The sequence below is a fragment of the Dermacentor albipictus genome, chromosome 6 (assembly GCF_038994185.2).
Source record: "Dermacentor albipictus isolate Rhodes 1998 colony chromosome 6, USDA_Dalb.pri_finalv2, whole genome shotgun sequence".
Lineage (NCBI taxonomy): Eukaryota > Metazoa > Arthropoda > Arachnida > Ixodida > Ixodidae > Dermacentor > Dermacentor albipictus.
Window position 1 is genome coordinate 87,793,782 of NC_091826.1, and position 12,738 is coordinate 87,806,519.

The following is a 12,738-nucleotide window of genomic DNA, read 5'->3' on the forward strand; positions in this document are numbered from 1 at the left end:
CTGAACGTACCTCGTTCAGCGCGATGTTTCTCGACAAGTCTTCTGCACGATAGTGGGCATTCACGCCAGTGTTAGGCTGCTTTCTATAAAATGTTGGCTGCGGCTATAATCTTTTCGACGGCCACGTGCAAATCTGTTGTGTTGCGACTCGAGTCATAATGGAAACGCGGCGCAGAAATCACCCTCACGGCTGAATATTCAAGGCAATCGCCATGACACTACAAAATTTGAAAGGCAGGATGGCTTCACAACATTTTAACGCCTTTTGATAAAGGATAGCAACTTAAATGAGAGCGAGATAAGAGGAGCATAGGTTTTTAGCTCTGAACAAGGAAAAACGATTTAAGTAATATTTTGTTTAAATTCCGAAGGAACAAAAAAATGGACGCGAATGAAAGAAAGCTTTATATATTGCTCACCAGAAATTAGTTTTCTTGAATATAAAATTTGGTAGAACTTTATAGAGTACGGAATTTGAGTTAGGGTTGCACGGTACAGAGAATACACAGTTGAAGACTTGAGATAGGAGCCGCCACAAGTGGTGGTATACTAAAGCAATGTATTAGCCGCCGTCGAATAAAAGTAATGGGAGCCTATTTGACAAGAAATATGCCGGCTTATTGACATAATCCCTTTGAATATAAATATCTGGCTTTTTTCCCAAATAAATAGAATTGCATGTCGCTTTCAAGGTCAGTGACCTGAGCGCGTCGCCTTCGCCTCGACGGAGGCGAGGCAGAAAGGGGAGTGGAGAGGGAAAGTTTGGAAGGGTAGCCCTCGCCTCTCTCAGATGAGGCAGGCGGTCAGTTCGCTGCTGACGTCGCTACCGATCGGACGCTGCCGAGCACGCTGCCCGCGACCACACCGTCTTGGTACCGCTGTAAGTTGCAGTATGAGTTTCGACAAATGCCTTAACGTCACTGCTCTTCTCTCGCAGGCGACGGAGAAGATCCGGGAAATCGAGAAGTCGGTAAGCCTGCACCGTCGCGTGTTGCTGGAGCAATTGCTGAACAAATGGGCCTGGCTTGATGACTCTGACAGCAGCAGCTCTAGCGACGACGAAGACAGCGATGATGGCGTAGGCGGGCCTCCTGTACCGGTCGTCCCTGCCTCAGGCGTGAAGCATGGGCGAGATGATTGCGACGGTGAGGACAAAGATTCATCGAAGCAGAACTCTGGGTATCAAGAAGGTGTCTTGGCTAATTTTGATGACGGAGAACCTGGACCCTCCAAGCGCCGGAGAGTGGACGAGCAAGAGTGTTGGGATTGCCGTCCAGGGCCTAGCGGTTACCAGGAAAATTACACCTCACCGCAGCTCGAAGGCGAGAATGACTCTTACCGGATGAAAGTTGCCCCGTTCCCAGACTGGCTGGACAGTGATGGCGGGGTGTGTGAGGAGCCGGTGCAGGAACCGGATCTGTCATTTCTTGATATTTAGTGTGTTGCTTATGCATTATTCACCCTTGTCATGCTTTTAGTGTATCAATAAACAGCGCTGCGTTACACATTTTACCGTCGCCAGCAGCAAATGTTTCGTGTATGTGTACAATAATGTCAGTGAATTGTCGGTAATATTGTAGGTGTCTTTTCTTGATAGTGATATTGCTTTTGGTGTATGTGATTGTCTGTATTGATTCCTCTTTCTTCGTTTCAAATGTTGCATGAAAGCGTTCATAATTATTTGCATAGGGATAGGCAAATCGAATAAAATGGATGGCGACGCTCCACTAAAGAAATTTTATATTTCAAAGCATAAGTGCAATAAAAACACGAGAAGACATATTTATTGGTTAACATAAGTGCTAGACAAAGAACGACAAAGAAATTTTATCGAAATATTTAGGCGAAAATTGAGGGCACCTATTGGGAAGATCAGACACGCACACGAAAAATGAAAAAAAAAAACGAAAGATACGCCCCCATTAGATGTATCTACAGTGTGTCGCTGCCACAACTACTAATATCACATAACGCTGTCATTGAATACTTCTTAACATATTAAGGCGTAGATTTATATGCAGATTTAGTATAAAAAATAGATGCGCTCCATAATCTGCAAATAAATACAGAGAAAGAAAAAAAATTAGAAATCCCCTGAAATGGGAGAATCAATGTAAGCGAAGACGCCGTGCTGCTTGCTTTCCTTGATGATAATTATCGTTGGTGTTGATGCCGAAAGCCTACTTGATTCAACGTTTAATGCAACGCAAGAGTGGTGAGTTGAGGTCAAACGTTGCCTTGCGTGCACCACGGCTGTGAGTCTGCGTATTACATAGAACACAGATGGAGAGGTGTTTGATGCCTTGTGTTTCACCACACTTCATAACTTCTGAGAAGGTGCAGTAATGTTACTGCCGCAGATGGGACATCGTATCCTGGCAGAAGTATTAAACGTCCATTAGGTTATGTGGCTGGGCGTGCCGAAACCTCGATCGGATTACAATGCGCGCCATAGTGGCAGACACTATTAATTTTGACACAATGATGTTCGGAAACGTGTCCCAAAGCATAAGTACCCGTGCGTTTTATATTTTGCCCAGTCGAAATGCTGCTGCCGCATTGGCGATGACGTCCCTTACCTGTACCCAGGCCACAGCCGCCAAGCTACCGCAGTGGGAACATAAACGTTCATTTGGCGATTGACCGCTTCCGTAGTGACAACTGTACTCTGTGGTGTACCTTAAACAATGCAGGTCTGCTTTGCATGACTTGCGAAATTTGCCCTCTGTACATATCTGCGTAGTGTTTATTTTTTGGAAACAGAAATAGCTTATTCAGCCGTACCTTGAACTTAAGCTCATTCAGTTTGACCGCCACCACTGTGGTATAGTAGTAAGGTTATCCTTGCCTTGAAGCGTCATCCCCCCCCCCCCTATTCTATGAAAATTGCCTCTTCTCAGCCCTCCTCTGTGCAGGTCTATCGACGTGCCCTCTAGACTTGCACCTTAGCACCAAGAGGAGGGCTGCAGTTTTTGTAAAGCTCATATTTGGGGCTGGAGGCTCGATGAGTCCGAACGAGTTTCTCGCGTCGCCTGTCAATATGACTCCCTCTTTTGATATATGCACGCTTTGAACCATCAGTCGGCACGGTGTGCCAGGCAACAGCAGCTGCCGCGGTGTGAAGTTCAAAGGAAGAGGCAACGAAAGCTCCGCGTTAAAAAATTCAGAGAAAATCGTTCTCAACTAGAACGTTGACGTTTATGCGATAGACTTAGCGAAAGTTGTGACACTGGGCATTGCCACCGGCGGAGCCTGTCATCTCGGAATTCGTGCATTCGGGCTTCCCTTTCGAAGCACTGTGACACCTATTGGCGCTGCCACGAAATGAAGGCGCAAATATTTTTAAGTCATTCACACAAATCAATTACCGTCGTTAGCGTTTAATGGTGAGGCTGCATTGCACGGAAAGCGAAGGCACGCTAAATGTTTCCCGTCTTCCCGCAGTGCAAACACGTGTTCGTACTTGGATTTCCATGAAGGTAGTTCCCTATCTCAGCACAGCAATTATCACCCCCGATTTTAACACTTATCAACAGAAAGTACTGTCTTCTGCGTGATGCTACTCGACAAGTCTTGAGCACGGTAGTGGACATTCACGCCATTGTTTACCTGCTTTATATAAAATATTCGCTGCTGGTATAAATTTCGCGATGGCGATCGCAAACATGTTGTGTTGCGACTCGAGTGATAATGCAAACGCTACAAAGAAATTGTACTCACGGTTGAATATTCAAGGCAATCACCATGACACTACTAAATATAAAGGGCACAATGAATTCAATACATTTAAATGGCTTTTGCTAAATTAGAGTGTTAAAAATAGCAACATAAATGAGAGCGACGTAAGAGGAGCATAGCTTTTTAGCTCTGAAGAAGGAAAAAGTTTAAAATATTATTTTGATTAAATTCCCAAAGAACGAAAGAAAATAGACGCGAATGAAAGAAAGGTATTATATTGCTCATAAAAATAAATTTTCTCCCCTATAAAATTTGATAGAACTTTCCAGAGTACGGAATGGGGATAGGGTTGCACGGTTACAGAAGTACCTTGGTTGAATACTTCAGATAAGGAACCACCACAGGTGGCTTTAAAGTTGTCGGGCCCTTGGGCCCTCTCTGCAGCGCGCACGGGGGAAGCCTTTGAAACGCGCGCCACAACGGCAGTCGTCGCATGGAGCATGCGCACCGATCGCGTATCGTAAGAACTCGCGCGGGGACTGCCGGGAAGGGAGCTGCCCGATAAGAAGGCAGCGAAGACAGCGAAGACGGCACTCGGGGCTTTTTTGGCGGGGCGCGGGCCTGGGGAGGCGCTGGTGGGGCGTGGCCCGTCAGGGTTTTCTTTCCGAGCGTGCTGCAGAGCAGGGGGGAAAGCGTCTTTGCGTTGTGTCTGCATGAAAGAGTGCTCTTGTCCGCTTTTCGAACTGTGTCTGCGCGCCTGGTTCGGTGCTTGCTTGCTTTCTGCGCTTTATGCATTCTGTTATCGACCGAAAGATTGTGTTGTTTGTTGGTTTGTAACGGCCGTTCTTTCGTCGCTCTCTTTGGCTTGTATATTTTGTTGCCTAGCTGTTTTGCTGCTTGCTTCTTTGCTTTTGCTGCTTTTTGTTGCTTTGTTTCTTTGCTGCTGGTTTCTTTGCCTTGTTCTTTTCTGCTATTGGCCGCGAGGCTGCGGTAATTTTGAGTGTTACATTCTATCGTAAATTAAAGCGGTTTTTGTTCCTTGCGCCTTTGGTCCTTTGTCGTGCTGGTCGCGGCTCGCGGACCCCTGAGCGAAGGCGAGGGGCCTTCATCTGGCGCCCAACGTTGGGCTCGAACCCACGACCCTGAGATTAAGAGTCTCATGCTCTACCGACTGAGCTAGCCGGGCTCAGGGGTCCGCGGGTTGAAACGAATTGGGCGGGCGCATCCGGTGTCTATCCTATGAGTCAGCACATTAACGCTGCCAGGAGCTGCCGTGAACATTTCGGCAAATGGTTTAAGCGCAGTCTCGATTTTGGTCTTCTCCGCCGGAGATCCTATGAAAGACTTCAGAACAGTGAGAATACCACTACCAGTCTCGGAGACCGCAGAGATATTAGCGGTAAACCGATTTGACTGTGGTTCTCTTGGCTTAGTCATGAACTTGAGTGGATGTGCATGCATGCCGTACTGGTAGGTGCCTTTAGAGAGATCGAGAACGATTCCTGCTTTGGCTATGAAGTTACGGCCCAAAATCACAGGACAAGAATGTCCTGGAATGTGTAGGAAGCGTTGCCGGAATTTTCTATCATTCATGGTGACCGTTAACCGGGCTGCTGACGTAGCGGACGCAACGTGAGCGGATGCCATGCGAAGGGTCGTGTTTACACTTCGTAACTGTAGACGTTTCGTCTCGCAGGCGCTTTTAACACGATCGCCGAAAACGGAAACAGCAGAGCCGGTGTCTAAAATAGCAGGTACTTCTATTCCGGCCATTCTGACCGCTACCAATGGTGTTTTCTCAAGGTGGTCGTCAAGAAGACTGAACGTGGACGGCAAAGACCTCACCATTTATCCGAGATCCTGGGCCTTCGATCTGGGGGGGCTGACACCTTTCCGGTACAGCTACTACTGCTGATGCCGGTGGTGGTTCGAGTGTGAGGAGCTGTTTCTTTCCACCTCTCCGCTGCCGAGGTTGTCCGCGGCTCAGCGCCGTGACAGCAGGATGGTGAGACGACCAAAACACTCGGCTTTTCGTAGTCTTGGAAACGCCTGCCCCCGCTCGGTGCTCGGCAGCTGCTGTAAGATGCTTCGATGTTGCGAGCAACAGCGCGTGAGGGTAGGCTGCTGCCGGAGAGGTCGTTCCGGAGCCTGCCTGTTGCGAGGGGACGTCGTGGCGCGCTAGGTCATTGGCCGGCGACTGGCAGCTGCTCACCAACGCCGGCCCTCGTCGTTTCCCTGCTGGAGGATGCCCGGGGGGCTCGGGCACTGGCTCTTGTAGTGGCCTCGTCCTCCGCACTGGAAGCAGACTGGAATGCTCCTGCGTGTACCTTCTGCGCCTGACTGGGCGGCAGCCGCTACAGGCCTGCTGCGGCTCCGAGTGCCTGGCAACGTTGTTGCAGGTTCCCGGACAGGAGGCCGGAACCGTACCTGGGTGGCAAAGTGCGGTGAATGAATGGGTGCAGCACCCTTGGAGGCGGTACCATATTCCCCGGGCTTGCAATTTGAGAACCGTGCCACACGCAAGACGGCTCGAGGGAGGCTTGAGGCGGGGGTGGAGGCTGGTAAGTGAGCTCTGCTAACATCGCCGCCTGAATATAGGACGCCGCCTTAGCGAGATCGTCAAGCGAAGAGAAGGTACGGCCCGTTAGATAAGCCTGAAAGCGTGGGTGAGATTGCCGGATTGCCCGTGTGACTCTTTCCGTTTCAGGTGCTGAAGGATCTGCGCGCTCGTAAAGCTCCTGAAAAGACCGTATGTACTCTTGGAGGCTTTCCTCCTCCGCCTGACTACGGGCGCGAAGCTCGTCTTTCATGCGGACGACGTAGTCTGGGGGGAGAAATTCTGCTCGCAGTAGCTTCTCAAAGTGTGTTCAACTTTGGAATGACTGGCGACGACGCCAGCGGGCGGCGGACCCAGTCAGGGCAACGGGCAAAACGCGCTGAAGAAGAACGTCATCCGTAATGGCTTGCGCGTCACGGTAATCTTTCATTGCCTGAAGGAAGTCCGCCACCAATTTCTTATCTGTGTGGCCTTCATATGTAGGCACAGCGAGCTGCAAACGGAAGCTGGCTGCTGGAGTTATGTTTGTCTGATGCTCGAGCAGCGCGGTCAGCTGGGCAATAATGCTGGACATATCTTGTCCGGGCGCGCTCTGGTCCTTTTTATCAGGCATCGTACTGGTGGTTTGGCGAGTACGATTTTCAACCACGCCCTTGTTGAGTTTACGTGAACGTAGTCGCATTAAAATGCCGGCGGTGCATCTTTGGTGTTCAAACTGGACGGGCAAAGCGGTCCGAGGGAATGGTCAAGGGGTTCTGCGGAGGAAGGATGGCGCGGAGAGCGAGAGGTAGTATAAAAACTTTCAGTGAGCTTACGCGCGTCAGAAGAGTAGAGTACAGGAAAGGCACCTTCAACAAGGTAGCTGACGCCCTGTCCCGAGCACCACTCTCCGGAGATGGCGAGCCGGCACCCGAAGTCTTGGCTGTGGCAGTGCCTGTGGATGCCTGGGGAACACTAATCTCCCGCCAGCAGTTACTCGACGCCCAGCTAAACGACGACCACTGCAACTTGATATGCAATGCACTGGACGGCGCCAGCCCTGCCGGTAGCGGAAACTACGACTGCTACATGCAAGCAGAAGATGGCCTGCTCTTGCGGTATATACCTGCTGCCGATACGGATTGCGGTGAGTCCCCATTCCGTGTCGTTGTGCCTAGCAAACTGCGCAAGCCTTTTCTAGAGTACTTTCATGACACCCGGCTCGCCGGTCATAGCGACGGCAAGAAAACATTTGAGAAGTTGTGTCGCGTCGGGACATGGCCGCACATGAGAAAGCATGTCTTCAGATACGTTCGCACATGTCCTACCTGCCAGACCATGAAACCGAGGGGAGGGAAGCCACCAGGCTTCATGCAACCAGTTGAGAGCCGATACCCATGGGAAATTGTGGCATGTGATGTTATGGGCCTATACCCCAGGTCAGCTAAAGGGAATCGTTACTTGTTAGTGGTCACTGACCATTTCTCCAAATGGGTAGAGCTGTACACGCTACGCATGCTGGATTCCAAGATAATCTGGGATAGGCTGTTGGAAGCATTCACCCGTTTCGGTTTCCCAGCCCAGCTTATCACAGACAATGCCACATATTTCACCGGCAGGATATTCGTTGACACTTGCAAAGCTCTTGGCGTGCAGCACAAAAGGATGACACCATACCACCCTCAAGCCAACATCACGGAGCGCGTAAACAGAAACCTTAAGACAATGCTGGTGGCTTTCACCGAGCGGCACAAGGACTGGGACGTTCGTATCCAGGAGATGGCTTTCGCCACAAGGACCACAGTAAACCGGTCGACAGGGTTTACGCCAGCGGCTATTGTTCTCGGTCGCGACCTCCGTTTTCCTATTGAGCATGCATTCACCAACGGCTCTGAATTACCAACTCGCAATTATTCCACGTTCACGCAAAATCTTTCCAGCCGCCTGGCCCACACTCCGAAAAAGGCCAGGGAAAACTTGGACCTTGCCCTCCTGGAACATAGGAACCAATACAACAAAGGCAGGCGGCCGCTGGAGTTCGCGGTCGGCGACGAAGTGCTCCGGCGCACGCACCCACTCAGCGATGCTGCAAAAGGGTTTGCTGCTTCGCTCGCGCCTAGATGGGATGGTCCTTACGTGATTACGAAACGTATCTCTAGCTTGGTGTACCTACTGCGGGAAAAACATGGCAGCAGAGTAATAGGGCCCGTAAGCTTGCACGACCTCAAAGCGTACTACGAGCGCCCATCAGACAGCTAACCGTGCTTCAGTCATTATACGAGTTCAGCGGTTAACGCGGTTGTGGCCTACATCCGGTATCTGTTAATCGCGACGTTTTTACGTAAGCTGTCCTTGGATATCCTCGCCTTACGCAGAATGCCAGGCTACCATTCCAACGGGCGTGACCAGCCTGGCTGCCACGGCGGCCCATCCAAACATCACCTACGTCGTCGGCCTCTCACCCAGGCGACCGATGTGCGCTAGCGTTGGGCGAAAAGTGCATTGTCTCTGAAAGAGTGCACGCCTTGAGCGCATGCCGACTGGAGCCGTCACGTGCAGCTCCGAACGACGCCAGGCACCATTCCAGCCCATCGCGTGCCAACTACCCCGAACATTTTGCTTCGCAACAGCCGTGATATACTCGACTAGGACGATGCATGGTGCAGTTGGACATAGTGTTGTTGCATAGTGTTGCATAGTGTCGTTGCATAGTGCTGTCGCACGCCCAGGCGGGTGTCCGGTCTTGTACGGGGGGGAGTGTCGGGCCCTTGGGCCGTCTCTGCAGCGCGCACGGCGGAAGCCTTTGAAACGCGCGCCACAACGGCACTCGTCGCATGGAGCATGCGCACCGATCGCGTATCGTAAGAACTCGCGCGGGGACTGCCGGGAAGGGAGCTGCCCGATAAGAAGGCAGCGAAGACGGCACTCGGGGCTTTTTTGGCGGGTCGCGGGCCTGGGGAGGCGCTGGTGGGGCGTGGCCCGTCAGGGTTTTCTTTCCGAGCGTGCTGCAGAGCAGGGGGGAAGGCGTCTTTGCGTTGTGTCTGCATGAAAGAGTGCTCTTGTCCGCTTTTCGAACGGTGTCTGCGCGCCTGGTTCGGTGCTTGCTTGCTTTCTGCGCTTTATGCATTCTGTTATCGACCGAAAGATGGTGTTGTTTGTTGGTTTGTAACGGCCGTTCTTTCGTCGCTCTCTTTGGCTTGTATATTTTTTTGCCTAGCTGTTTTGCTGCTTGCTTCTTTGCTTTTTGTTGCTTTGTTTCTTTGCTGCTTGCTTCTTTGCCTTGTTCTTTTCTGCTATTGACCACGAGGCTGCGGTAAGTTTGAGTGTTACATCCTATCGTAAATTAAAGCGGTTTTTGTTCCTTGCGCCTTTGGTCCTTTGTCGTGCTGGTCGCGGCTCGCGGACCCCTGAGCGAAGGCGAGGGGCCTTCAAAGTAATACAATGTATTAGGCGCCGTGGAATTAAAGTAATGAAGGCCTAATTGACAAAAACATTTGCTGGCTCATGGATATAATCACTTTGAATATAAATATCTGGCTCCGTCTTTTTTCTGAACCAATGGAATGGGAAGCCGGTTTCAAGGTCAGTGACCTGAGCGCGTCGCCCTGGCCTCGCCGGAGGGGAGGCATAAAGGGAAGTGGAGAGGGTGTGTTTGGAAGGGTAGCGCTCGCCTCTCTCAGATAAGGCTGGCAGTCAGTTGGCCGCTGACGTCGCTGCCGATCGCACGCTGCCCGCGACGACACCGTATTGGTAACACTGTAAGTTGCAGCATGAGTTTCGACAAATGCCTTAACATCGCTGCTCTTCTCTCGCAGGCGGTGGAGAAGATCCAGGAAATCGAGAATGGCGAGCAGTCGGTAAGCCTGCACCGTCGCGTGTTGCTGGAGCAATTGCTGAACGAATGGGCCTGGCTTGATGACTCTGACAGCAGCAGCGATGATGGCCACGGCGGCCCTCCTGAACCGGTCGTTCCTGCCTCAGGCGTGAAGCGTGGGCGAGAGGATTGCGACGGTGAGGACAAAGATTCATCGAAGCAGAATTCTGGGGATCAAGAAGGTGTGTTGCCTAATTTTGGTGACGGAAAACCTGGACCCTCCAAGCGCAGGAGAGTGGACGAGGAAGAGTGTTGGGATTGCCGTCCAGTCCCCAGCGGTAACGAGGAGAATTACAAAACCGCGCAGATCGAAGACGAGTATGGAGACTACCCTTTGAAAGTGGCGCCATTCCCAGACTGGCTGGACAGTGATGGCAGGGTGTGTGACGAGCCGGTGCAGGACCCGGATCTGTCTTTTCTTGATAGTTAGTGTGTTGTTTATGCATTTTCCCCCCTATTCATGCTTTTAGTGTATCAATAAACAAAGCTGCGTCACACATTTTACCGTCGCCACCAACAAATATTTCATGTACGTGTAAATACGGTGAGTGAATTCTGGGCAATACCGTAGATGTCTTTTCTTGATAGTGATATTGCTTTAGGTGCAGGTGGTTGTCTGTGTAGATTCCTCTTTCTTCGTTTCAAATGTTGCATGAAAGTGTTCATTCCTCTGTGCATAGGAATAGGAAAATCGAATAAAACGGATGACGACACTCCGCTAAACAAATGTTATATTTCAACGTATGATTGCAACAAAAACACGCGAACACATATTTATTGGTTAACGTAAGCGCTAGACAAAGAACGACAAAGAAACTTAAAAAAAAATTGTTAGGCTAAAATGGAGGGTCTAATTAAGGTTAATCACCTGACCTATTGGGTTGATCAGACGCGCACACAAAAATGAAAAAAAACGAAAGATACGCAGCCATTAGGTGTATCTAACGTGTGTCACTGCCAGCACTACTAATATCACATGTAACGCTGTCATTGAATACTTCTTAACATACGAAGGCGTAGATTTATATGCCGAGATAGTAAAAAATATATAGATGCGCTCCATATTCTGCAAATAATTACAGGGAAAGAAAAAAATTAGAGATCCCCTCAAATGTGAGAATCAATATAAGTGAAGACGCCGTGCTGCTTGCTTTCCTTGATGATAATTGTCGTTGGTGTTGATGCCGAAAGCCTACTTGGTTCAACGTTTAATGCAACGCAAGAGTGGCGAGTTGAGGTCAAACGTTGCCTTGCGTGCACCACGGCTGTGAGTATGCGAATTACATAGAACACACAAGGAGAGGTGTTTGATGCCTTGTGTTTCACCACACTTCATAACTTCTGAGAAGGTGCAGTAATGTTACTGCCGCAGATGGGACATCGTATCCTGGCAGAAGTATTAAACGTCCATTAGGTTATGTGGCTGGGCGTGCCGAAACCTCGATCGGATTACAATGCGCGCCATAGTGGCAGACACTATTAATTTTGACACAATGATGTTCGGAAACGTGTCCCAAAGCATAAGTACCCGTGCGTTTTATATTTTGCCCAGTCGAAATGCTGCTGCCGCATTGGCGATGACGTCCCTTACCTGTACCCAGGCCACAGCCGCCAAGTTACCGCAGTGGGAGCATAAACGGTCATTTGGCGATTGACCGCTTCCGTAGTGTCACCTGTACTCTGCGGTGTACATTAAACAATGCAGGTCTGCTTTGCATGACTTGCAAAATTTGCCTTCTGTACATATCTGCGTAGTGTTTCTTTTTTGGAAACAGTAATAGCGTATTCATCCGTACCTTGAACTTAAGGGGGGACGCGGCCCTTGAAAACCGAAAAATCGCGAAAAAGGCGATTTTTGAAAAACCATATTTTTGGTTGTTATGTCTCATAAACTACCAGTTCTGTAATTATCAGCACCTAATTCAGCACCGTAAAGTACCAAAAAAGACGCTACTTTAGAGGCCACCGCGGCCCACAAATCACGCGCAAATGCCGAAATAAATTCAAACTTCGCGCGCGCGCCATTCCCGGCCCCTGCAGCCTGCCCGCGCCATAGTGGTGTCGTTTTGACTGTGAATTCTTTGTCTCTACTTTGCCGCCTGCAAAATGGCATCGTCGGCGTGGTTGAGGCGCTATTGGCGTTTTCCCGCGATGTGATGCTGAGCGCTGATTGGCCGGAGCAGCGTGTTCAAATCCCGCGGGCTAACGCGCGCCAGCCATTGGCTGCTGCGCGGGCGGCGGCGGCTGCTCCCTTTGATAACGCGCTCTCGCTCTTGCCCCTTGCTCCGTCCGCCTCAACATGAGCTTGCGAGCTGCTCATCGCCATGCGCTATCTTTTAGATTATTTGCTCAGCTTTCTTTTTTTTTCGCTAGTTCTTCGCTGCACGCGATGCCGGCAAAGCCCAAGACACCGCAGATGTTCGGTACACGGGAGCGTGATATGCGTCTTGTACGAGCATCGAACTTCGATCTTCCGCAGCGAGTGCCGACTGCGAGGCGCTTTTCAGCGGCGAAACTGTGCTTTCGGCTGTCGCCAGTCGAAAATCCGACACACTGAGTGTGCCTGGAGCCGCAAGCACTAATTAGAAGCTCCGCAAGTGCTTTCTAATAAAAAAAAAAACACGTGTTCAACTTTAAGGCCCGTTTTGTC

At 50.3% G+C, this 12,738-nt stretch overlaps 1 protein-coding gene, 1 non-coding gene and 1 pseudogene across 2 annotated transcripts in view; 1 reads left to right on the plus strand and 2 right to left on the minus strand.

The window, feature by feature from the left end:
* LOC139047059 (dentin sialophosphoprotein-like) overlaps positions 1–1,438 on the plus strand; it is a 51,885-nt gene extending 50,447 nt beyond the window's left edge. The window contains exon 6 of the mRNA XM_070521010.1: positions 938–1,438. Coding sequence (XP_070377111.1) covers positions 938–1,438 — 501 coding nt within the window. The remainder of the gene's footprint in view (positions 1–937) is intronic.
* A 3,353-nt stretch (positions 1,439–4,791) lies between these two features.
* TRNAK-CUU (transfer RNA lysine (anticodon CUU)) lies at positions 4,792–4,864 on the minus strand. Its single transcript has one exon. It is a non-coding gene; the product is annotated as a tRNA-Lys (tRNA).
* Positions 4,865–6,032: 1,168 nt separating this feature from the next.
* Positions 6,033–6,848, minus strand: LOC139047060 (uncharacterized; annotated as a pseudogene).
* Between the last annotated feature and the right edge of the window lie 5,890 nt (positions 6,849–12,738).